The sequence below is a fragment of the Lepidochelys kempii genome, chromosome 8 (genome assembly GCF_965140285.1).
Source record: "Lepidochelys kempii isolate rLepKem1 chromosome 8, rLepKem1.hap1, whole genome shotgun sequence".
Classification (NCBI taxonomy): Eukaryota; Metazoa; Chordata; order Testudines; family Cheloniidae; genus Lepidochelys; species Lepidochelys kempii.
Genome location: NC_136387.1, coordinates 79,237,701 through 79,263,565, shown reverse-complemented (window position 1 = coordinate 79,263,565; position 25,865 = coordinate 79,237,701). Strand labels below are relative to the sequence as shown.

The following is a 25,865-nucleotide window of genomic DNA, read 5'->3' as shown; positions in this document are numbered from 1 at the left end:
CTTGGGACCAGCCAGGGACACTGCGCACGCGCCAGCCCTCCTCCCACAGGGACCGGCAGGCGCAGCGACGAAGAGACAGACGCGAGCGTGCGCGCCACCCGTGCCGTCGCCAGCGCACAGGGGCGCGCACCCTCCGCGCTCTCCCATCCCATAGCCCACCTCGCTTGACGCAGGCGCGCACCCTTTCCATTTTTATTGCGGTCTCACTCCACTCCCATCGCGCAGGCGCACAAACCAGTTGCTGGTTGGTCGGAAAAGAAACAAGTGAGTCCTGCAGCAGCCTGCCTCCCCCTTCCCCTGTACTGGCTTCTGGTCCCTACCGAGCTGGGGACCGCGCCTCCTGTTTGCGCATGCCCAGTTAGCGGGCCCACTGGCGGCCCCGGAAGGAAAATGTCTGGCCTGGGCAGCATGGCCAGCATGGCCAGCGCAGCGGCGGGCTCGGCCGCGGGGCCTGGGGACTCGGCGCGGGCCCCGGACCAGGCCCTGTTCCCGCCGGGATTCAGCGTATCGGAGATCAAGAACAAGCAGCGGCGCCATTTCATGTTCGTGCGCTGGAAGCAGCAGCAGAGGAAGGTGGGAGGCCTGGGGCTGCCTGCGGGGGTCCGCGCTCGGCCCGGCCGGAGGGCGTGTGGCGCTTGCTTGTATTGCAGCACGTGGGCCGGGACCCGCTGGGCTCGGTGCTGTAGCAACCGCCGGCCGGACAGCCCCTGCCCCGGAGAGCTCACACGCTAAGAATCAGACCCGACCGCTGCAGACACACAGGGCAGCACAGGAAACACTGTTTCGAAGGGAGAAGGGGGGGGGAGCCTCTGTCACTGGGTGCATCGTTAAAATACTTCCCAGGAAATGGTTTTGGAGTTAAAGTCCTTCCTCTCTGAAAGGGCGGCGGATGGAGCCAGTGTAGAGAGGGGATTCCTGTGCGAAGGCCAGCAGAGTGACAGGCACATGCAGAGCTGCCTTTAACCCACTGTTCCCAGCTAACCAATCCGATATCTGTCTTATTCAGGATAAATTGGCAAATAAGAAAAAACGGAAAAAGGAGAGAGAAGCCCTTGGAGATAAGGTAAAAAAAAATGTTATTTATAGGGTCCTGTGTGTTACTATTTGTGTCTGTAAAGCATTATGCATGGTATAATATTTGTATCCCTTTAAAATAAAATTTTAAGTTTAGTATTGTACCTTTTGCAGTTTGATACCTGGAATTATTTCTCTAAACATGCTCTAACAAACTGGGGTAGTGGATGCTTTATAATTGTGTAGTCAGACCATTAGTGATCATAGTGCTGTTCACATCTATTGTTGTGGCACAGGTGGGGAGATACAATGAGTATTGTTTTGAATCTAAGAGAACCGTTGTTTAATATTCTGTTGAATTGTGGTATGACTTTGGGCAGATAATTTCTCAGGTGTTTCAGTCAAATGGACTGTAAAATTGCGGAAAAGCAAGGCCTTCCTGAAAACCAGATGCAGTGTTTATATATGCACATATATATAAACAGTGGCTTTGCTAGGTTCTAGCCATTTGGCTGAAACCTATACAACACTGTGTCTCAACAGCACTATGATGAGCAGTCCCAGGTAAACTGACTATAAATACTCACATTTATACAAACAGTGAATAAACTGGTTTTTGCTTGTTGCTGAAACCCAGCGACGTTTTGGTATTTGCTTGTTGCTGAAACCCAGGGGTCTTTTAATCTCCACCGTTGCAATGTTCACGAGGAGCTATTATTATAAATCATTACTTGTACATTTCTGCACTAATGCACTCTGTATCTAATGCTGCTTTGAGTGAAACAGCCTAACGCTGTGTGATCTTAGTCAACTTTACAGCGGATGCTGTGGGTAAAATATTTTGCAGCAGGAACCTGGTGCTTTTCTTTCACAGCTACTGGCTGAAGCCTGGAGAGAATGGTGGGGAAGAAAAAAAACAGGCTGACACAGAACAAAGAAACGGGGAACATAATGGGGAGCAATCACTTCCTATGAACTTGGAAACTAAGTGGGTTGAATATTGTAGCAATGTGTTCTGCTCCATATATTGCCTTTCTAGTATTAAACTAATGATTTCATTTCAGAATGAAGGTGATGGTATCACTGATGTACAAATAAAGTAAAGCCTCGTCCACACTTAAAATTGAGATTGATTTAGTTACCTCGGTTGGGGTATGAAAAATCCACGTCTGTAAGCAATGTAACTATGCTGACTTAACCCAGTGTTGATGCAGAATGCCTCTGTTGACTTAGCTGCTGTCACTCAGGGAGGTGGTGTTCTACAACAATGGATAAACCTTTTCCATTGGTGTAGGCTGTACTATGGATTTGTGCCAGCATAGTCTCTGTAGTGTAGCCAAAGACCACAGTTAGTCTTAGGGCACGGTTCTCAACCTTTTTCTTTCTGAGCCCCCCTCAGCATGCTATAAAAACTCCATGCCCCACCTGTGCCACAACAATTGTTTTTCTGCATGTAAAAGCCAGGGCCGGCGTTGTGGGGGGAGCGAGCAGGGCAGTTGCCCAGGGCTCCATGCCATAGGGGGCCCCGCAAAGCTAAGTTGCTCAGGCTTCAGCTTTAGCCGCAAGTGGCGGGGCTCTTGGCTTCTGCCCTGGGCCCCAGTGAGTCTAACACCGGCCTCCTTGGCAGATCCACTGAAACCTGCTTGCGACCCCCCCCCCCGCCAGGGGGTCTCAGACTCCTGGTTGAGAACTGCTGTCTTAGGGTATCTTCCAGCTTTTAAAGAATTATTACTAAAAACTGACAAAATGCATTACAGAATAATTGAGTCACTCACTTGAATGTGGAATTGAGCTCATTGTTTGACTCAGAGCTTGTCTACTTAGCATGACAAAGTGTGCCAGAAGGGTGTGATTTGTAAGAAACTTTGTTGATGTGAACTAGGTTCCTTTAGAGCATGCCAGCAGGGTTTCCTCAAGATAGAGCACAACATATTAGAGCACTTTACAAATCACAACCCTCTAGCCCAGGGGTGGGCAAACTACGGCCCACAGGCCGGATCCAGCCCGTCAGGGCTTTGGATCTGGCCTGTGGGATCGCAGCCCCCGCGCCGCTGCTGGAAGCAGCCGGCACCACGTCCCTGCGGCCCCTAGGGGAAAGGGCACAGAGGGCTTCTTGCGCTGCCCTCACCTGCAGGCTCCGCCCCCCACAGCTCCCATTGGCCAGGAATGGGGAACTGTGGCCAATGGGCGCTTTGGGGGAGGCACCCGCAGGGGAGGGCAGCGCGTGGAGGTCCCCGTCCTTCCTCGGCCCCCCCGGGGGCCACTGGGCCATGGTGCTGGCTGCTTCCGGGAATGGCCTGGTGCGGGGCCAGTGCAGGCAGGGAGCCTGCTTTTGCGCCGCTGCCACCCCAGAGCTGCCCCAGGTAAGCGGCTCCGGGCCAGAGCCCACACCCTTAACCCCTCCTGCACCCCATCCCCCTGCCACATGCTTCCTGCACCCCAATCCCCTGCCCTGAGCCCCCTGCCACACCCTCCTGCACCCCAACCCCCTGGCCTGAGCCCACTCTGCACCCCCTCCTGCACCCCGATCCTCTGCCCTGAGCCCCCTTGTACACCCTGCACCCCTCCTGCGCCCCAGCCCCCTGCCCTGAGCCCCTTCCTGCACACCGCACCCCCTCCCACATCCCACACTCCCTCCCACACCCCAACCTCCTGCCCCAGCCCTACATTCATGACCTGGCATGCAATTTCCCCACCCCGATGTGGCCCTCGAGCCAAAAAGTTTGCCCACCCCTGCTGTAGTCTGCTTTGCCAGCACCGTGTAGACAAGTCCTCAGTACCGCAAAGTACAAATAATGCCTTACATTTTATTTTTTTAAAGGGATTATTGCTGTAATTTATTGTATTCTTAATAAACTACTTTATATTAAAGGCACCACCAAAGCCTGTACCGAAGACAATTGAAAATCAGAGAGTTTATGACGAAACAACTGTAGATCCTAATGATGAAGAGGTAAATGTATAATCCCTACATATGTGGTGGTAAAGCACATTTTGGAGGAAATCATGGTTTAACTAAAAGGGACTGATTATAAAGTATGAATATTTATTTTCCACTCTTATGTTAGGGCATTTATGAATTCATAATATTGCAGATGTTGTCATCCCTTTATCATTTCATTTAAGATAATTTTCTTAGCAATAATTTCTTAGCAAGCCTTGTCTGTGATCTTCTCTCCCGTTGTATTGTTAAAAACATAGATACAAAATGGGACAGATTGACTAAACAATACAGTATAGGCCAGAACTTGGACCCGTATAGAATTTTGCTATTGACTTCAATGGTACCAGAATTTAAGTGAACAACTGTGTAACAGGGCTTCTACTCTGAAACCCAAAAACGGTGCGTTTTTCCTGTACGTTTTTTAATTCGCCGTCTTTTTTGGTTCCCAGGTTGCTTTTGATGAATCTACCGATGAGTTTGCACCATACTTCAATAGACAGACAGTTCCCAAGATTCTTATCACAACTTCAGATAGACCTCGTGGGGTAAAATACATTTATAAAATTTAAGTGTAATCTTTAAATTTTTGTGAATCACTTTATGGGGAGGTCTGAAAGACTTAGGCAGCTGATTATGGAATAGAGGTTTTCATTTCATGCTAGATGGTGCTACTGGAGTCCAGAAGTGACTTAAACAATGGTCCCTTTGTTGGTAATCTCAACAGAGAGACAGAGGACTTAATGGGCAGGGAAACGTCTTAATTCTCAACTCTGCGGTTCCTCTGTGTCAGGATAGATGTACATTGGCAGTGCAGCATCAGGAAATGTTTACTGCCACTGTCTTAAGCTTTGTCTCTTCATTTGATGAATAGGAGACTTCATTCTGTAGATCTTTAAATGTAATGCCTTTCACAATACCTCTGCATTTGCGCAGTCTTAAAAGAACACCTCCAAATTGAAAATTGCATCTCTATCTGAATTGTTTTTCTTCAGTTGGTTTACTTTGTTTATAGTCTGTTCCTTCCCTTTGATCTCAATCCTGCAATGAACTCTTCATGGGTAGAGCTTTGTGCCAACGCAGTTTTTTATTGCAGGATTGGGGCTATTGGTGGTTTTCGCACAGAGCATAGAAGAATGAAAAACACTTTTTAAAATTAAGAAAATGTGATCTGTAAAACCTCAAATTGTCAGGGGACTTGGGCAGGTGTCGTACCTGAAACTACTTTTAACTCTTTTTTTTTTTAAGTGATTTATTTGCAAGCTGATTGTGTCCCTTTAATATTTTGTTATTGTATTAAAACCATGAGTGCTATTACTTAATATTAGAATTTTTCCACTTTACTGTGTTCAAGGAATAATGGAGTCTCTACAAAAATAGTGTTTTCTGCATTTTTTGAGTGTCAACACAGAGTGCCCTCCAAAATGGAGGGAAGCTACTGTCCTTGCCCCAAGGAGTTTACTTTCTAAGTAGAAGATGGACAATACAGTTCAGACCTGTAATGCAGCAGAATATCAGACACTTTTTTCTCTAGTGACTGGTGTGGTGTTTTCAATGTACAGCACTTTGCTTTGTGTTAATGTTGGTAGAGTTCATGGAAGAAATGTTTAAGAAAAACACAGTACGGTAAAAGCTTTGTTATCCGGAATGTTGGGGGATTGGGGGACGCTGGTTAGTCAAAAATTATAGTCAACTAAGAGTTATACTTACCAAATGGAATACCAACTTTCAAAGCATTAGAATACAGTAAAACGAATAAACTATACAATAGTACTCACTAATCCAGTAGTAGTACTGCACTGCAGGGTGGTTGGTTTCTTGAAGCACTTAGGTGTCTACAGGTAAAGGTTTCTATACAGTAGGTTATCTTATGACACCATGTATCACCGTGGGAAGCACATGACGTGTACCCAAATCACAAAAAATATACTTAACACTAAAACTATACTGAATATAATTTAATCTTTGATTCTGAAGACACTTCAGGATCTTGCAGTGCCTCAGGGTCATCATTATCAACATCAATTATCACTGTAGATGTAGAAGGTATAGGAGATTGGGCTGAATCTGTAATGACCCTATGACAAACCTTGGAAGCTGCTTTTTTGAATAAGTTCCTGATGTCAGCTTGCTTACTTGTCTTCTGCCTCTTTTGCATAAAAGTAGAGTGCAGAATGTGCAGTTGCATAACCTACTGGGCAGTATACTAGTCTCGGTTACTAGATTGAAGATTTGTATTAGTAAATATCAGAAATGCCCGTTAATAGAGTTTTCTGGTTGATAAAGTGCCACATAACACAGCTTCTGCTGTATTTGATGAAGAGGTAGCTAGATACACTGAAAGAAGGAGGCAGTTGTATGAAATGTAACCCTTTTTATGAACCTTACAATATACCCAACAATTGAGATATTGCAATCAAGGCTTTCTATTGTGCAGAGAACAGTGAGATTCTGTGAACAGCTGTCTACTATCATACCTAACTCACATGTTTACTATCGAAGAGGACTGGCTCTGAAAAGAATTATCCCACAGTGCATCTCAAGAGACTTCACAGATCTGATTGTTATTAATGAAGATCGCAAAATACCAAGTATCCTTCATACACAAGAGGGAGTTTCTTCATAGAGTTCTCTATTATATGATGAAGATATTAGTACACTAATTCTAGACAAAGTTAAGAAAATAATTGGGCTATATAAGTCTCCAAGTTCTCTCCCAAATCCTTTATGCTTTTGTCTTCACTGTGCAATTTCAAGTTGATGTAGTGCAATTTTTCACTGTCTTTAGAAGTTAAAAACCAGTATTTCTACTTTTCTACAGGCCAAATATGAAACCAAAGACCATTTTTTGGGTCTGTCTCAAACTGTAACTTGTAACTTTGTATTTATAAGGTTTTAAGAACAATAACTTGCTACTCAGATATCTGCATGCCTCAGGTCAATTCTGAGGCCCACAGCACAGGTGCCATAATATGGTTCCATATCGGTATTCGATTTGGCACATCCTTGTATGTATTGTTTTCATGTTTGATCATAAAGGGCATCAATTTAGCACTTTAAATGGAAGGATATTCTTGGTGGTTAGGTAAAGAAATGCTGAATGTATCCAATATACTGGCATTCTATGTATGGCTTGGAATTCTTATCAACAAGTGAATCACTCTATTTTTTTGAGACAACTTAGTGCATGAATAAACATTCTTATTGCACTAAATTTAAGTAGTTTAATCAGCTGTTGGATTTTGTTAATATACATAAACTTTCATTGTTATGTTTATAGTGATCTATAGCAAAATAGAAAATAAATAATGTGTTCTGGTTAACTATTTGACCAGTAAAGTTTTAATGATACTTCATAGTATGCTAATATATTTTCTATAGTGTCTTTGTGTAAGTATGGAAATTTTAGTAATATGAGACCTTGTTACAGCATTCCAAGCTCCACTATTGCAGAGAAGAGGGTAGGTATAACTGTCTTATATATGAAATATAGGTTGTGTAAATTAGAAGAGCTCTAATGTAATGTTTCTGTGGAACTCAACACAGGTTTCTATATAAATCACTTCTGTTGTATTCTGTTTAAATTGCATTCTGAACTTCTTATCTATGCCAGCTTTTCTTAACTCTCTGAAACAGATGGGCTTGTTTTAAGTCATTTGCCTGATGGTCCAACTGCTCATTTTAGAATGAGCAGCGTTCGTCTGCGTAAAGAAATAAAGGTCAGGTTTATTATTCCCTCAATAACAGCAAAAAACTAATAAATGCATGATCCAAATGGCTTAGTGGTATAAGTTTTTTCCTTTCACATTTTCTTAACTTTTGTCTGCTGAGGAAACTGTTCAGACTTGCATGATATGCAGTTGGTTTCATAAAGATGGTGATGTTCTACTGTTTTTGAGGCGAGGAGGACCAGGACCTCTATTCTTTAGTTTGACTTCTTACATAGCAGGGCAATAGACTTTCACCCAATAATTCCTGCAGTGGATTGATCACTTTGTTTTTATCTCTGATACATTTTTTGCACTCATTGCAATAGCATTATATAAAATCAGTTGTGTACCAACTCCCAAAGTCTCAGTTCTCCACTTTGTGTATATATTCTCTTACTTTGTTTTTTATACACTGCCATCACAAATGTATAGGAATCCTGATGGTGTACTGGAAATACTGAACTCTTGTTTAGCCCCAAGTAGTCTAAAAGCACTGTGCTCTTTTTTTTAATGTACTTTAACAATGAAGGAACTGAAATCACCTTTAGTCAATCTGGTGTCATTAAAGGTTGGCCTGGATGGATGGATGAAAAGAGTAGCTTTGGTAGCAACGAGACTTGAATGTCCACAGAGATTTTCAAGGTTTTTGTGATGGCTGAACTGATTTTTTTTTTTTTTTTTTTTTTTGGTGAGGGGAAAATATAGAAGGAATAACTATCATTCTCTTCATATTTATTCAAGAAATTTGTTTTTTTAATCAATGAATTCGTAGAATTTTGAGGTCCTTAAATGTTTCCAAACGATGCTGTACTATATATATGTTCTTTATAGCATTTAACGTGGGGAGTTAATACATCTTTTGGCCTTAACCTTCTTCCCCTCTTTTTTATATTTGTTCAAATTTCTGTCTTTGAATATATATATATATATATCTTTGGAAATTTTTTTGTATTTAACTTGTTATCCTCCCTACCTTGTTACTTTCATTCCAGCGAAAAGGAAAGGCGCCCACAGAACATCAACCTGAAGTAATCCTGAATAACTTTACAACACGACTGGGCCATTCCGTTGGTCGCATGTTTGCCTCTCTCTTCCCACATGATCCTCAGTTCATTGGAAGACAAGTAGCTACCTTTCACAATCAGCGAGACTATATCTTTTTTAGATTTCACAGGTAATCTTTTCTCACATTTTGCTAGTGGCTAAGAAAAACTGCATTCCTGTAACATCCCACCCTAATGTGTTCCCCTTTGGCTTTGAAGGTACATCTTCAGGAGTGAAAAGAAAGTGGGAATTCAAGAGCTTGGGCCACGATTTACCTTAAAACTGAGGTCTCTTCAAAAAGGAACCTTTGATTCCAAATTTGGAGAGTATGAATGGATTCACAAGGTATGCCTTTCAGTAATGATATCGGGATGGGCACTTAAAATTTTGGCATTCTGAAATGTGACCACAAACGTCAGCCTAAAAGAAAAGTTGTAAATGGCATTTAAAGTATGGACATGGCTAACTGAAACTTCATTTAGAGTTTCTAAAGAAATATAGCAGAACCTTTCTAACTTGCATATTGGAAAATAAGTGATCAATAAAAAAAAGCAGGGATAACAAGTACTAATATAGCTCAATCAGTTATTTGTAAAGTGTAGTTGAACTTTAGCATAATTAGTAGTATACAACTGTTCTGTGACAGAACTTGTAAAAAGTCTTACTGAGACTTTATTAATGTGAACTTGCTACTATCTTGCTGGTAAAGTTGATTATGATTATTTCATTAGTGTGTAAACAGAAATAAATCTAATGTGCGAGTAAGTGAGGCTTGATTGTGTGCATAAATATCTCAGGTCAAACTGACTTTTCACATAATTTTAAATAAAATGGGAGTGATAGAATCAATAAGTAGTATTGAACAACTTCACTAGTCATTTTTGGCCATGGAGTTGTAGCACTTAGCTTCCAAGTTTAGAAATATTAGGCAGCATTGCAAAGCTACAAGAGGGAAAAACTCTGGTACACTTTGATCTGCCGGAGTAAGTGGTAGATGTAGTCCTCTTCTTAAACAGACATGAAAGAACCATAATCACCTTTATGGTGAGTGTGTCAGCACATTTCCATTTATGAGCCATCTATGTGATTTTGATAATGCCACACCTAAAAATGGAGTATGTACTCTCTGATCTTCATCTTCCCCACTGCTAATCCTGGCAGGCTGAATCCAAGAACTAGTTAAAGTACATTGCAGCTGCAATGCCACTGGGAAGATACACACCACCTTCCTCCCCCGCTATAGTTTTGTTTTAAAATATGTATTTGCCTATTTCTTTAGTGTCTGCTACTGTTACATTTAACAGCAAATTTTACAGTGAATATCTTTTCTTTAAATTTCAGCACCGTGAAATGGACACAAGTAGAAGAAAATTCCACTTATAATGGAAATGATCATCTAGTTCTACCTAATTAATAGGAGTGCAGAACTTTCTTGAATTCTTCTGTAACTAAATTGAGTCTGGCTTTGGTCCTGTCATCTCAAATTCATTGTTGTTAAACAATGTTGCTCATCACTGAGCAATGTTATCTGCACAGGCAAGCAGACTACAAACAGCTTCAAACTTTCTACAACAGATATTTTGAAACAGAATTGGTGTCGTCCTCAACCTTCCCACTAGGCCTCATTGCTTACTCCTAAAGCATTGCCTCTAAGGGTATGTCTGTCTACTGCCTCTAAGGGTATGTCTGTGCAGCAGCTGGGAAGCATAATCCCAGTGCTGGTAGACAAACACGTACTAACTCTGCTTGAGCACAGCAGTGTGGCTGTGGGGGTGGCAGGGGCTGGTCACCTGAGTGCAAACCTGCCTGATCCCCTAGGAACTTACTCAGATGACTGGCCTGAGCTGGGGCTCATGCCACCCCCAGCCACACTTCTGTTTTTAGCACTCTAGTATGAGCAGAGCTAACGCGTGTTTGTCAGCCTGCATTGGGAAGCATGCTATAGAATGCTGAGTAGACACATCCTTTGATTCAAAACTGGCAAAGTTTCCTAGAATGTGAGTAGTAGCTGCCAGTAGGTTGCACGGTAGTAATTACTGAGACTGTATCATTACTACCCCAGTGCCTTAGTAACAAAGCTGTTTGGGAGTAGCATGGTTGGTTGTGCTCAAAGGTAAGTAGACACAGACTCTACTGTCAGTTAAAATAGGTTAAACATGAATAGTGTTGCCGTTTCTGTAAATTGTGCAGTGTCATTGCTGTCACAGCTCTACTTCTGCTGTTCCCAAGAACTGCATTTCATAACCAGATTAGCTGTACTTGAAGAAAAGCTTTATTGTGAGAGGTGGAGTCTGAAGGAAAAGATATCTGACCAGAGATATGTATAGTCTCTTACTAAGACAGCTCAGAGTTAAAATACACTAAGTATTTAACAAGTTTCCAAAAATGGAGCAAGTGTGTGTGTGTGTATATATATAGCTGTATCTGAACTTCATTAAATGTACACACTGTCTGAAAGGCAGCTTCTTCCATTTGAGTAATTTGCCTCCAGGTGCAAATACAGCCCTAATCTGGGTGCTAAAAAGCGAATAGTTGGCCAGTGGTTTAACAAATTGGTAATCAAAGTCTGTTTTGTAGACAAACGCTTTAAATCAGCTAAATGGGTGTGAGGAATTGGATTGTACAGCTTCCAAGAGGGACTTTTGTAACCAAACAGTCTTATGTTGCTTTTAAGAACAAGTAACATAAAAATTATGAAGATACTTTATGTATCTTGAGTAGAAAAGAGCAATGGTTCTTCTCTACTGCAAGTAACGAGTAAAACAAAAACCTTCACTGGCTTCAGCACCGACTTTGTATAGGCACAGATGAGTACTTCTGAAGAAATCTGTGCTTTTGGCTTCAGTTGGAATTGTTACAGGCGAGTGATGTGGAATACCCACAATATTTGAAGTCTCCGATCAGAGTATGCTTTAGTAAATATATAACTCAAATAACTTTCGAGAAGTATTGGAGTCACAGTAACAAAACAGCCGTACAGTCATTCCAAAAACAGATTAAGTCAAAACATTTTTATTTTTTGCTTGGTATGTAAAACTGATTCCCTCATGAAGTAGAAGTTATTGCAACTAGCACACAGTTCATTTGGAGAGGTAGATGGTAAGAGGTTTGACAACAGTAGCGATTTACAGAGTTAACTTGGCACATTGTTAAGGCTAAGCTTTTGTACAGACTTCAAACCAAGCCACTCCTTGAGTCACATTCTCTCCACACAGAGCAGCTGTGAAAAGGTGTTAAAAGATCTGAAAGACAAAAAAAAAAAAAAGGAAGTGGTTAGAAAAAAGTAATGAAAATCTGTATGCATGCTTGATGAAAGTACTCCCATGTAAATCTATGACACTATAGACAAGTAAAAAGAAAAGGAGTACTTGTGGCACCTTAGAGACTAACCAGTTTATTTGAGCATAAGCTTTTGTGAGCTATAGCTCACTTCATTGGATGCACAAGTAGGTATAAATTAGTTCACCTTCACAGGTAGCTCATGGGACAAAGGGTGGCTTTCATTGCCATCACTTTCAGAAGTTTATATATTGTAAATTCTCCGAGGTAGGATGTTATACAGCAGGGACTAGAGGCAGAATCCAACTTGTACAAGTAAATAGGGGGCTTGTTGTCCTAGGAGCTGGATCTGTTAAATTGAGTGGTCTGAACTGGTTGACCAGAGAAAATAAATTGTTCTACAGCAACAATAGTTGCAAACATTCTCCTCTAAATACCACTTCCACATGAAGAGACACAGACTATTGGGTGAGAGGTGGTAGCTACTGCCTCCACTAATGCTGTAGACTAAGGACAATCACTTTGCTGCCCACCACCACCAGGTGTTCCTAACTTTTCTGGCTCATCCTCAAAACAGAGTAGGACTGCCCCCATAAAGTTTGCTGTCTGGAGAGGTTACAGGGGGAAAAAACCCTCTCTTTTAGAGGTAGTATGTCTAAACTGTTGTCCAAAGGACTTCTGCATGTGATGTCAGCAGAAACAGATGTTTCAGTCCCCCCCCCCCCCCAATTGTGATGGTAGGGGCTGGGACTTGAGAAATAGCATTTAAATTCTTATTACAAGTAAGGGGTTTTTTGAGTGGAGTACTAAAAGAACTTGATTACCACTGCATCTTAATTCCTGGGTGTGGTTCTCAGGAAAAGCTTAGTGTAGAGCAGAATCTTACACTGCCAGAATCCATGCTCTACCTGTTCCATGGACAAAAGACTTTAGGACTGGCAAACAGGACATTGTTCACTAGCATTAAATTCTTTTCTTTGGTGAGGAAATGAGAGCAGTCTATTTTAGTGGAAAAGTTTATTGAAAAGTCAGAACTTTTTAAAAATATACTCCAAAATGAATGTTATATACATTTAAAATGAATGACCTGATGGCAGCTTATATTATCAGGACAAATAGGAACAACTTGTATCATTGTTCATTTAAAAAACTTACCACTGAAAGAGACCAAGATAGTTCACCAAATTACAAAAATGAACAGACTTTCTGGGGTCTGAATGGATTTGTACTTGAAGACACTCCTGTCAGTAGGGGATCATGTTGTGCATTCTGCAGACAGAACTGCTTCAAGTCTGCTGCGGCTTGAGAAACCTAGTCATAAAGTAAATTTTAAATTAGGATTCACAGCAAATACTTTATCTTGTACGTAACATATTCTGTAACGTATAGAGGGTGCTGCATTCAGTACAGCTAGATTTTATTACACACAAAACACTTGCATTTTAGTTTTTGTTCAGTCAGAAAAACTACAGCATTCAGTAATACTCTATTTTAAGGGAGTTGGTCTTGTCTTCAGATACTGGGTGCACAGTTCAGCACATCTTTGAAAGTCAGCTCTTGGCTACTATACATACAGGTCCCTCAAGCTGAAGTAGCATTGAATGCACTATGGCTAATTTTTACAAGACATGCAATCATACACCAGTGTCTGCCACCTGATGCAAGTCCCAAGACTGTTTTACTTTATACTTTTTCTAAGGGCTTGTCTTCACTACAGGGTTAGCTCAAGGTATAACAAGTGTTGACTCTATCCCAGCTCCTGTGCACAAACAACTAGGTTCAGATAAGTGGTGCTTTTAACTTGAGGTGGCTGGTTTGGCAGTGTATAGGTTGAAGCTCAGGTGTTGCTAGGACAGAGATTGGAAACTGCGGCCTGTGGGACCGTCCTGCCCGGCCCTTTAGCTCCTGGACGGGGAGGCTAGCCCCTGGCCCCTCCCTGGCTCCCCTCCCTCCCCTGCAGCCTCAGCTTGCCGTGCCACCAGTGCTCTGGGCAGTGGGGCAGCAAGCTCCTGCTGGGCAGCATAGCTGCCAGTCCTGGCACTCTGAGCAGCATGGTAAGGGGGCAGAGGGTCCTGGGGGGCAGTTGGGACACGGAGTGGTTGGCTAGGGGGTGGGGTTCTGGGAGGGGGCAGTCAGGGGACAAGGAATGGGGGGTTGGATGGCTCCGAGAAGGGCAGTCAGGGGGTGGGAAGTGGGAGGGGGCAGAGGCCACGCTGTTTGGGGAGGCACATCCTTTCCTACCCAGCCCTCCATACAGTTTTGGAAACCCCCATGTGGCCCTCGGGCCAGAAAGCTTGCCCACCCCTGTGCTAGGACTAGTAAAGCAGTGGGGACTCAACTACTCCATGCTGCTAATCCAATCCTATTGTGCTGCTCTAATGTTGTGTTTCAGTGTTTTCAACTTCTCTCACTTGAATAAGTGTGAACTCGATAACTTAAGCTAACACTGAAGACAAGCCTTAAGAATAACAAGAGCTATGTCAGTATACCATTTTTGTATAAATATATTGATATAAGAATCTATATATGCCCTCAAGAATGTGAAAAATCCACCCACTGTATTTTAAAATTCAGTTCCAAACTAAGCACAGTGATGATCCTAGAAGTGGTGTCTATATCTGTATTACAGTTGCAGGCTGATGACTCAGAGTGGGGTGACACTGTGGAGGTCACAGTGCAAACTCTTGAGACACAGTGCTTCCCCAAAAGAGTTTAAGCCTTTGAATTAAGTGGGAGGAGTGGCTGAAAACAAAGCCTAATTTACTCTGACCAAACCTTCCAGTAGCTGGTCATTTAAATTGTATTTTATATGCACCAAAAGGAGAGGGAAAAGCCTTCTGCCACTCAGGTGAAGAATTTTAAATAAGTGGTTTTCAACCAGGGACATGCGTTCTGGGGTTACATAAACTTATCTAGATATGTGTCTAGTTTTACAACAGGCTACAGAAAAAGCACTAGTGAAATCAGTACAAACTAAAATTTCATACAATGACTTATTTATACTGCGCCATATGCTGTACACAGAAATAAGTATATTTATATTCCAGTTGATTTATTTTATAATTCTATGGTAAAAATGAAAGTGCACATTTTCAGTACTAGTGTACTGTGACACTTTTGTATTTTTATGTCTGATTTTGTAAGCAAGTAGATTTTAAGTGAGGTGAAACTTGGGGGTTTGTAAGACAAATCAGACTCAAGAAAGGGGTACAGTAGTCTGGAAAGGTTGAGTCTCACTGTTTTAAATAATCCTTGATGCTGTCATGCTTAACTAACATGTCTGCAAGTCCATCACCAAATAAATGTTAAAAAAACCAATTCTCTCTAACTTAGCCTGAAGGTTGCTTTACACATTTTTTTAAGCTTTCCCCACAACATAAGAATAGCCCTCATTTTGGAGGAAAAACAAGGCCAATTGTGGCTGCCTCAGATAAATTAACTTCATTGTCCCATTCCTCTCCATCAAGAAAACATTCTTGGGATGAGACAAGACATGAAGAGCATTATTTTTTTACAAAAGGTTGTAGGTACATTAAAACATAGCAGTAAAATGAAAACATAGCAGGTGCTTTCTCCCCAGTTACTCATTTTGAAGGGAGACCTGCAAACTGTAGCTTGCCAATTTGACACAAGGCCTATCCTAGCCACCAAGTCCACAGGCGATGCTCACTCAGCGTATGCGAGGGCTCCAGGGATGTCTCAACTTTATATCTGAATGATCAAAAAGGGGTAGAGGCCTGCAACAGCCGAAACCAGGGGTAGTCAACAGGTGGACCGGGGGCCAAACGCAGATCAGTGGGAACTGACCTGGACTTTTAATTATTTTCTCTGCAGTTTGGTCCTTGACCAAAGCTAATCGCCTGGCCCAGGCCCAGGCCGAGCGAGCCCTGTGCAGAGAGGTGGCAGGGCGGGGAGACTCCGCACAGCAGGGCACCTTAAGTGACGGGCCCGGAGGGGAAGGTGCCCAGCTGGGGCAGCCCCGCCCTGCAGCACAGCACACCCCGGGATCAGGAAGCGAGCGGCTGGGACGCGCTGAGCCCGCGGCCGCTGCCACCCCACCCAGTTGCCCGGCGCAGCAGCGCGGTACGACAGCCCTGCGCGTGGGGCGCGTCTGTCCGCACGTACAAGAACGGCCTGGAGCCCCGCGCGGGGCTCGGGGCTGGGCACGCGCGGACAGCTGCGCACAGGGGCTCTCGACTAGCCGTTAGCCCAGAGTAACGGGAGCTGCGGGCCGCCCCGGGGGGGTGGTGGACGGGACGGGGCGGGCGGCAGCTCTGCCCCTCCGGCGCGGGGCCTGGGCGCGGCACTGGCGGCCCGGCCGGGTGCCCCGCGGCCTTTCCCACCTTCACGCGGCTCACGCTGGCCTCCAGGCGCAGCTGCTGCACCACCTTCTTCATGGCCGCCACGCTGGAGGAGCCCGACATGGCGCGCGGGGAGCGGCTCGGCTCGGCTCGGGCGGCGGAGCCAGGCGCTGCTCGGAACTTTAGCACGAAGTTTCCGGCGCTTCCCAAACTGCCGCCGGCGCCTGCGCAGCCGCCGTCTCAGCGGGAGGGCGGCGCGCCGGCCCGGCCTGAGGGGGCGCTGCGACCGCGCTCGAGGGCTCGCCGGAGCGGCCCCAGCCCGGGTGTGCTGTGGGGTCTGGGGCGGCGGAGCCTGTGGGAAATGACGCCAATGTCACTGTCCGGATACAGCGCCGCAGGTGTCCCCGTAGCGGCGTATCTCCCTAGGGCCTGATAGCGTGGCCATACCCCGTCCCTGGGCCGCCCCAGCGCCAGGAGTCCCGGGGTCGGGGTTCAGCGCCTCGGCTTGGTTTGCTCCGGCCCCTGGGACGCGTGGCGAGAAGGCGCCGGGGCAGGTAATCGTGGCGCCTTAGTGACCCGCTGTTTCTGTGGTCAAGGGCCTCTGCTCGCCTGGCAGTGTTTGAAAAGGGAAACGTTACCCAGGAAACCCCTCCCTCGGCCGGGGCAAGGCCAGCCAAGCGGCGCAGGGTAAATCAAATAACCCAAACCGAAGAAGAAACATACAAGATCATGTAATTTGCGGCTCTGTTGCACCTGCTAGCCAGCGATCCCAAAGTGCTTTCTATATAAACTCATGAAGTGAACCTCCTGCCCTGCTCACCTTTGGAGTAACAGCCCATTTTATAAATGGGGAAGGAGAAGCTGCAACTTGCCTAAGATGAGATCACACAAGCCTGTGGCAAAGTCGACCAAAAACCGCAATCTCCTTCCCTCATTATATTTGAACAATCAGAACATGGTTCTTAGGAGTGCCCCTCTGGCACTAGTGACTTTTGTTTCTTTCATGTACTGCTTAAACTGGCTTATCCTTTCATCAACACCAAGTTGATTTACCTCACCCACCCTGCCTCTAGGATGGTGAACAGTTAGTTCTACAAGTATACATTAGTATACCGTTTTGTATTAGATTTTTCATGGATTTTGAGTATTTGATTTATAATTCACTATTTCTGAGAAAAATAAGGTGAATAGTAAAACAAAGTTTCAATCGCTGGCATATAATGCTCCCACTATATATTGTGGGTTTGGGACTTTGCATTTCTTTAGTAGCTTCCAAGTAATTTCTGGAGAAATTCCCCTAAAATGGAGACAAAATGGAAAATTTTTTTAGGTTGGATTTAGGGAGAAAATAATGCTGAATCCAGGCCTAGAGAGTTTTTATACTATAAAATAATGCTTGTGATGAGTCAGAATAAAATTAGCTCCTCAGATAAATTGACCTAAACATATCAATCTAATTTCAACAGATGTTTCTAGGAAAAAATACTAATTTAGAGGACTCCCATTAACTAGATGCATTTTGAGTTTGTTGCAATTAATTCAGACAACAAAAGATTAATAGAAATTGTAGCTTGAGGGGTTTTTTTGCTGAAAAACATAAATTCTCATCTAAAACCTTTTGACAACTGGTTTTAAATCCCTTATTCTAGAAAAAGATGGTAACTGAACGACTGTGATATAGTATTTGATAATAGATATGTTGTACAATTATTGGCCATTTTATAATCCCATTGATTTCAGTAGAAGTTAGGAACCTAAATACCTCCGAGGTTCTTGGCCAAAGATCTTAGAATCTGGATTTACTTTGACAAAACAGGAAAAAGCAATGGGATAGAGACCGAGAGGGAGGAAAGAAGGAAGGAAGGAATATGTAGAATAAGGCACTGGGGTGGGTGGTACAGTAAGCATAGGCTTTTTGTTTGTTTTTATAGTGATAGAAAATTACATCCGTGTAAAACACAAGATTGGAGAATTTGTGGTTTGTAGGCCAAGGGCCTAAAGAGACAATTAAATCTGTTGTTTTAAAGGAACCATTAGATATGGTAATCTCAGTCATCAGCGAAAAATGTAAACAGTGTTTGCAGTCTAAATGGAATAGGAGGAAGAAGAATACTTTGCACTCCTCAGGTCTTTTTACCGAGGATCTTAAAGCACTTTATGAACAATCATTAATCAAGACTCATAACAGCCATGGGAGGTCAATGAGAATTATTATTTTCATTTTAGTGATAGGGATACTGAGGCACAGAGTTGTTAAATGACTTTCCTAATGTCTCAAAAGAGGGGTCTGATCAAAGTGACCTTGTGTTCCTTATTCAGGTAAAACTACTGAAGTCAGGATCAGAACTCAGTGAAGGGCAGAACTGGGAATTAAAGCCAGACACTCAATTCTGTCCTTTTAATGATAATCTATCTGTCTCTATTTGTTAATCATAAATAGGGCTTCTTAATTTAGGTTTTAACCAAAAAACACAAATAAAACACCCCCGATGCAAAACAAATTAAATTGGTGCTTATCCAGTAAATACCAGAAAAGGTTACTTTTGTCTGAGAGCTTGTCTACATGGAGCAGTAATGCAGACTATGGGAGGTGTGATTTGTAATGCACACTAACATATTGCAACGTTAATTGGTCTCAGTAGACCTTGCTGATGCTCACTAGGGAACATTACAAAGAGATTACTCATTACAGCATATATGACTGTAATGAGTAATATATATATAACATATACAAAGAGAAAGCCATGAAAAACCCTGTTTTTTGGACACCTACATAAAATTCAAAAATTGATACAAATAATCCTCCAAAAATTAAATTAATAAACTCAAAAAACCAGAAGCACTAATCATCAGCCTGTCTATACTAGCACGTTTGGTACTTGTCAGCAACCTGACAGGTAGTGTATATTTATGGCAGCAAAGGATCTAAAGCAAGTGTTGTGTAAAAGCCTAGGAAGTGTATGTGCCTTTTTGATGTTGAGCCTTGCACCCAGGCCAAGAAACAACCTTTATTCTGGTTTGACCAGGCATTTGCTTTTACCAGTCTAGATAAGATGTGTCCTATTACCAGTCAGATTTGTCAGCTTCCAACACTGATCCAGGAAGCCTTTCTTGCATTGAAACAATGCATTGATGGTTCAATACCCCGCTAAAATGAGGGTTAAATAGCATGAAAAATCTGGGTATTGGAATCCGTGGAGAAATTATCACAGTTTGAAATGTGCATATCCGTAGATAGGATTAATGATACAGGGACTTGCCCATTCCCACATCCTCTCTTGCTTCATGGATGAAGCCAAGTGTCCTTGGACTACTTTTCCATTTTGATTCTTGCATGCTGAAATGTCATAGGTGTGAATGACTGCATGGCTTCAGACTCTGCCATTCTTGCCCACCTACCAAAAATAAATCCAGACACTGGAAGAAATACATCTTGTGTTTGTTAGATGCACTGTAGAAATATAGAAAACTATATACAGTAATTAAATACTTTTTGATGAAAGAAGAATGGAAAATGTTACTCAGAATACTAATGCAAACCTTAGTTGCACAACTGCAATTATGCAATTCACTGGGTTACTTAGGTGATATTTAGTTGTATAGAAGGTGTGTTCACATCAAAGGGAGTGTTAAGCCTACTAGTCAGTACTTAACTCTTTGCAGTTTGTCTTCAGGTTTTGCTGGAATCAAAGCCTTCAGCCTGAATCCAGGACCTACTTACAAGCTCTCTGCTGCTTTTTTCTAAAACTTTTGTACGAAGTGGAAACAGATTCAAACTGAATGGAATACCATTTTTGACTTACAGGATTTATCATAACCCTTACTGTTACATAGTGCTAAGATACAAACGAAATTTAAAAATCCATCTGGAATTCAGTGACATCCAATACAGGCACCAGTGAATATGTCATTCAGTCAAACTAGACCTCCAACATCAGAGGTGAGAATTTTTGCTCTGAATATTTTAGAAAATCTATATAACTGTTCTAAACTGTGAAAGTTTCTGCCATGCAACATTTTCTGGCAGATATGTGAAGAAAATATCCACTTATTTTAAAGATGTGTACGTGAAAAACCATTCAAAGTTTAGTTTATATTTAATAACCAAAAGTTTGTAGGAATATTCACTAAAGCTTATTTGTGATGGTTGTTTATATAGGCCACATATACACTAGGAAACTTTTCCAAAAATTTCCCACTATTTCTAACACTGGTTCAGCTGCATCAAAGATAGCAATATTGGCAGCTCAGCTATCAACAGGGCTCCCATGGCCATCACAGTTTTAAGCATAATATCACCTAACCCTCCTCAGCTCAGGTCTAGTCGTGGTTTCAACAGCCACTGGCCTGTGCACTTGAGTACTTGGACTATTGCTATAATTCTTAGAAGTCTGGAAATGTTTTGAATTTTTTTCCTAGTGTTGTGAAGACCTCCGTCTGTGTTTGTCATTAATAAGACGAATGTATATTAATGGTGAGCCCTGCACTCCTTTCTGTTGCATGGCTCAGAGTGAAGGCAAGGAGTAAAACTAGAGCATAAAGGGCCTGATTTTCCATTGCCTTACACTTTGTGTAGCCATTTACATCCATGCAAAGTAGCTGTTAAATGCCAGCATTCTGATCTGGAAAAGTGTATATGAATACACAAGATGCAAGGCAGTAGAGACAGTGATTACTTTGTGCCAGGGCTGAGCCTGGCACCTCTAAGCTTTGCATTTCATAGCCCTGGCACTTCTGGGCTTGCTGCATCAGTTATGAATGTAAATAAATTGCTTGAACTCCAGCACCTAATTGCTTGAGCCCGAGCACCTCTTTCATTACAAATTAAGCCCTGAGCCCTTTCCCTCAACACAGGCACATGGAGGCTTCTCCACAAACCGTTTTACACTGAGGCCCTGATCCAAGCCCATTCAAGTTCATAGAAGCCTTTGCATTGACTTCAATGGACTTTGCATCAGGCTCTTAGAGCTCTACAGATTTTGGGAGGTCACATATCTCTCTGAGGACTTCAAGTATTTTTAGTCAGTTCCAATCATTGCTGGTGGAGTAACATCCAACAGCAGCACAGCTCCTCTCCCCTGACTTCTACAGAATAAAATATAAAATCGTTTCAACGTTATTTCTGTGAAAAATTTCCACACTGAACATGCTGTCAATTGAAATGTGTGCGGTCCAAATCCAGCCCTCATGATTATTTATGTGGCCCACGTGAAATATTCAGATTGTGCTGAATCCAGGTTTTCTTTCTTTTTTTTTAAAGTACTTCTTTAGAACTTATAATTGCAGAGAGAGCCTGCCAAATGTGAACCAAGTGTAAATTGATATAATGTCTGCAAACAATGACTCAGAGGTGTAAACTCCTCTGCTGGTCTTGAGTCTGCATTAGTATTTTTATTAATATAGAAAACATTTATAATTTTATAAAATGATAATTGGAGTGAGGTTTGTAAGGAGCAGAAAGGAGATATTGGACCCAAGTTTATAGTTCTACTGAAACATTCTAATTTGCAAAAGTGAACCTCTACAATCATTCATAATTATTCCATGGCTGACATTTGTCAGCACTTTAGCTATTTTTCTTATTCGTGAGCTATATCCTATCACTGGGAAATTTCTGAGTTAATACTGCAGGATATGGTCCATTATTATTATATTATTTCAGGTTTCAGAGTAACAGCCATGTTAGTCTGTATTCGCAAAAAGAAAAGGAGTACTTGTGGCACCTTAGAGACTAACCAATTTATTTGAGCATAAGCTTTCGTGAGCTACAGCTCACTTCATCGGATGCATATTGTGGAAAATACAGAAGATGTTTTTATACACACAAACCATGAAAAAGATGGGTGTTTATCACTACAAAAGGCTTTCTCCCCCACCCCACTCTCCTGCTGGTAATAGCTTATCTAAAGTGATCACTCTCCTTACAATGTATATGATAATCAAGGTGGGCCATTTCCAGCACAAATCTAGGTTTTCTCTTCCCCCCACCCCCCAAACAAACCCACTCTCCTGTTGGTAATAGCTTATCTAAAGTGATCACTCTCCTTACAATGTGTATGATAATCAAGGTGGGCCATTTCCAGCACAAATCCAGGGTTTAACAAGAACTCTGAGGAACAGTGGGTGGGGGGGAAAGGAATAAGCAAGGGGAAATAGGTTACTTTTTATAATGACTCAACCATTCTCAGGCATTGGCACCCTGACAGCAGGATTGTCTGGCTATGTAGACTCCCTCCTCAGGCCCTACACTTCCAGCACTCTCAGCTACCTTTGAGACACCACTGACTTCCTCAGGATACTACAGTCCATCAGTGATCTTCCTGATGACACCATCCTGGCCACTATGAATGTAGAAGCCCTCTACACCAACATTCCACACAAAGATGGACTACAAGCAGTCAAGAACGCTATCCCCAATAATGTCACGGCTAACCTGGTGGCTGAACTTTGTGACTTTGTCCTTACCCATAACTATTTTACATTTGGGGACAATGTATACCTTCAAATCAGCGGCACTGCTATGGGTACCTGCATGGCCCCACAGTATGCCAACATTTTTATGGCTGACTTAGAACAACGCTTCCTCAGCTCTCGTCCCCTAACGCCCCTACTCTACTTGCGCTATATTGATGACATCTTCATCATCTGGACCCATGGAAAAGAAGCCCTTGAGGAATTCCACCATGATTTCAACAATTTCCATCCCACCATCAACCTCAGCCTGGTCCAGTCCACACAAGTGACCCACTTCCTGGACACTACAGTGCTAATAAACGATGGTCACATAAACACCACCCTATACCGGAAACCTACTGACCGCTGTTCCTACCTACATGCCTCCAGCTTTCACCCTGACCGCACCACACGATCCATTGTCTACAGCCAAGCTTTGCGATACAGCCGCATTTGCTCCAACCCCTCAGACAGAGACAAACACCTACAAGATCTCTGTCAAGCTTTCTTACAACTACAATACCTACCTGCGGAAGTGAAGAAACAGATAGAGCCAGAAGAATTCCCAGAAGTCACCTACTACAGGACAGGCCTAACAAAGAAAATAACAGAACGCCACTAGCCATCACCTTCAGTCCCCAACTAAAACCTCTCCAACGCATTATCAAGGATCTACAACCTATCCTGAAGGATGACCCATCACACTCACAAATCTTGGGAGACAGGCCAGTCCTTGCTTACAGACAGCCCCCCAACCTGAAGCAAATACTCACCAGCAACTACATACCACACAACAGAACCACTAACCCAGGAACCTATCCTTGCAACAAAGCTCGTTGCCAACTGTGCCCACATGTCTATTCAGGGGACACCATCACAGGGCCTAATAACATCAGCCACACTATCAAAGACTCGTTCACCTGCACATCTACCAATGTGATATATGCCATTGTGCCAACAATGCCCCTCTGCCATGTACATTGGTCAAACTGGACAGTCTCTACGTAAAAGAATAAATGGACACAAATCAGATGTCAAGAATTATAACATTCATAAACCAGTCGGAGAACACTTCAATCTCTCTGGTCACTCGATTTCTGATCTCAAAGTTACTATCCTTCAACAAAAAAAATTCGAAAACAGACTCCAATGAGAGACTGCTGGATTGGAATTAATTTGCAAATTGGATACAATTAATTTAGGCTTGAATAGAGACTGGGAATGGTTGAGTCATTATAAAAAGTAACCTATTTCCCCTTGCTTATTCCTTTCCTCCCCCCACCCACTGTTCCTCAGACATTCTTGTTAAACCCTGGATTTGTGCTGGAAATGGCCCACCTTGATTATCATACACATTGTAAGGAGAGTGATCACTTTAGATAAGCTATTACCAACAGGAGAGTGGGTTTGTTTTCGGGGGGGAGAAAACCTGGATTTGTGCTGGAAATGACCCACCTTGATTATCATATACATTGTAAGGAGAGGTTTCAGAGTAACAGCCGTGTTAGTCTGTATTTGCAAAAAGAAAAGGAGTACTTATGGCACCTTAGAGACTAACCAATGCATCCGATGAAGTGAGCTGTAGCTCACGAAAGCTCATGCTCAGATAAATTGGTTAGTCTCTAAGGTGCCACAAGTACTCCTTTTCTTATTGTAAGGAGAGTGATCACTTTAGATAAGCTATTACCAGCAGGAGAGTAGGGTGTGGGGCAGGGGGGAGAGAAAACCTTTTGTAGTGATAAACACCCATTTTTTTCATGGTTTGTGTGTAAAAACATCTTCTGTATTTTCCACAGTATGCATCCAATGAAGTGAGCTGTAGCTCACGAAAGCTCATGCTCAAATAAATTGGTTAGTCTCTAAGGTGCCACAAGTACTCCTTTTCTTTTTATTATATTATTGTAAATCTCCTTTCTGCTAGCAGTCCAAAGCCTGTATAACTGACTACCTGATAATGATTTTTAACCATGTTTATACAGTACTTCGAAAATCTACCTGACTCTGCAAGTCTAAATGTTATTATTCAAATAACTGGTTCACTGATACCAAGTAAAAGCCTTGTGTGCATTAAAAACATGTATGTTCTAAGGAGCCTGCCCTGCCCGCAGTGCGCACCAGGCTGGACCCGCCCCCAAACCCCTCCTGCAGCCAACCCCCCTGCTGCACCCCACACCTCTCATGCACCCCGACACCCTGCCCTGAGCCCCCTGCCACACCCCACACTGCTGCCCTGAGCCCCCTGACACACCCCACAGCCCTCCTGCACCCCAACCCCCTGCCCTGAGCCCCCTGCCACACCCCACACCGCTGCCCTGAGCCCCCTGCCGCACCCTGCATACCTCCTGCACCCAAACCCCCTGCCCTGAACCTCCTGCCACACCCTGCACCCTGACCCCCTGCACCCCAACCACCTGCCCTGAGCCCCCTGCCACATCCTGCACCACTCCTGCACCCCCTGGGGGCAGGGAGCAGCGGAGTTGGGATGGGGATTTCAGGGAAGGGGTTGGAATGGGGGCAGGGAAGGGGTGGGAAGAGGCGATGCAGGGGCGGGGCCTCATGGAAGGGGAGGAGTGGGGGCAGGGCCAGGGCAGTGGTGGCGGGTGGTCAGTGGTGCAGTCCTCAGGCCAATCGTGGTCATTTGAATTTGAGACTTCTGATTTAAATGCTTACTGTATATCTATAACTGAGATAATCTTCTCTCACTGCATTTAGTTGGTAGAGCTTCATGTTTTTTATGTCCCAGAAGAAGTGTGGAACTTCACATTAAATACAGTTTCTGCAGCTCTTACTAGCAAATTCATTTCAGCTGGATTTATAAGGTGAGTAATTCCTAAATAATGACGAAAAACGCTGCTTTAGACCCCAATCCTTCATACACGTATGCCTGTGAGTAATTCCTTTATACATTGCTTCAGCTAATCCATGCAGCTGGATAGCTCTGTAGGGAACCATTGCAGCACCGCATTAGCTAGAACAGTCCTTGATGTTCCTGTTCTGTGGTCGCTTCCAGAATCCAGGAGATACAAAGGTGGCACACAGCCAACTTTGCTTTTCTTGGGCTACACGAAACTTAGCTGCACCACAGCCAAGAATCTGGACCACTAAAATGCATTTCCAAAAGGG

The 25,865-nt window shown here is 43.2% G+C and overlaps 3 protein-coding genes across 3 annotated transcripts in view; 2 read left to right on the top strand and 1 right to left on the bottom strand.

The window, feature by feature from the left end:
* The first annotated feature begins 257 nt into the window (after window positions 1-257).
* RPF1 (ribosome production factor 1 homolog) lies at window positions 258-12,039 on the top strand. Its single transcript, XM_073357221.2, has 9 exons — window positions 258-573; window positions 1,007-1,063; window positions 3,887-3,967; window positions 4,408-4,503; window positions 6,393-6,546; window positions 7,592-7,674; window positions 8,658-8,839; window positions 8,928-9,054; window positions 10,051-12,039. The coding sequence occupies exons 1-9, from the start codon at window positions 391-393 to the stop codon at window positions 10,090-10,092; spliced, it is 1,005 nt and encodes a 334-aa protein (XP_073213322.1). The 5' UTR covers window positions 258-390; the 3' UTR covers window positions 10,093-12,039.
* On the bottom strand, window positions 11,706-16,542 carry GNG5 (G protein subunit gamma 5). The gene is made up of 3 exons (XM_073357222.2): window positions 16,332-16,542; window positions 13,144-13,299; window positions 11,706-11,951 (listed from the first exon to the last, which is right to left on the bottom strand). Exons 1-2 carry the CDS (start codon window positions 16,410-16,412, stop codon window positions 13,174-13,176), a joined length of 207 nt encoding a protein of 68 aa, XP_073213323.1. The 5' UTR covers window positions 16,413-16,542; the 3' UTR covers window positions 11,706-11,951; window positions 13,144-13,173.
* A 139-nt stretch (window positions 16,543-16,681) lies between these two features.
* The window catches only part of SPATA1 (spermatogenesis associated 1), a 37,203-nt gene continuing 28,019 nt past the window's right edge, over window positions 16,682-25,865 (top strand). Inside the window, exons 1-3 of the mRNA XM_073357224.1 lie at window positions 16,682-16,843; window positions 19,964-20,229; window positions 25,455-25,561. Of these exons, the coding sequence (XP_073213325.1) occupies window positions 20,194-20,229; window positions 25,455-25,561 (143 nt within the window). The 5' untranslated portion in view covers window positions 16,682-16,843; window positions 19,964-20,193. The remainder of the gene's footprint in view (window positions 16,844-19,963; window positions 20,230-25,454; window positions 25,562-25,865) is intronic.

Excerpts from the sequence above, each read along its gene's own strand:
- GNG5 (XM_073357222.2), bottom strand. The coding sequence starts at position 16,412 with ATGTCGGGCTCCTCCAGCGTGGCGGCCATGAAGAAGGTGGTGCAGCAG. Across the intron at positions 13,300-16,331 it reads CCAGCGTGAGCCGCGTGAAG|GTTTCTCAAGCCGCAGCAGA; the intron begins GTGGGAAAGGCC and ends CTTTATGACTAG.
- RPF1 (XM_073357221.2), top strand. The coding sequence starts at position 391 with ATGTCTGGCCTGGGCAGCATGGCCAGCATGGCCAGCGCAGCGGCGGGC. Across the intron at positions 574-1,006 it reads GGAAGCAGCAGCAGAGGAAG|GATAAATTGGCAAATAAGAA; the intron begins GTGGGAGGCCTG and ends TGTCTTATTCAG. Across the intron at positions 6,547-7,591 it reads TGAAGATCGCAAAATACCAA|ATGGGCTTGTTTTAAGTCAT; the intron begins GTATCCTTCATA and ends TCTCTGAAACAG.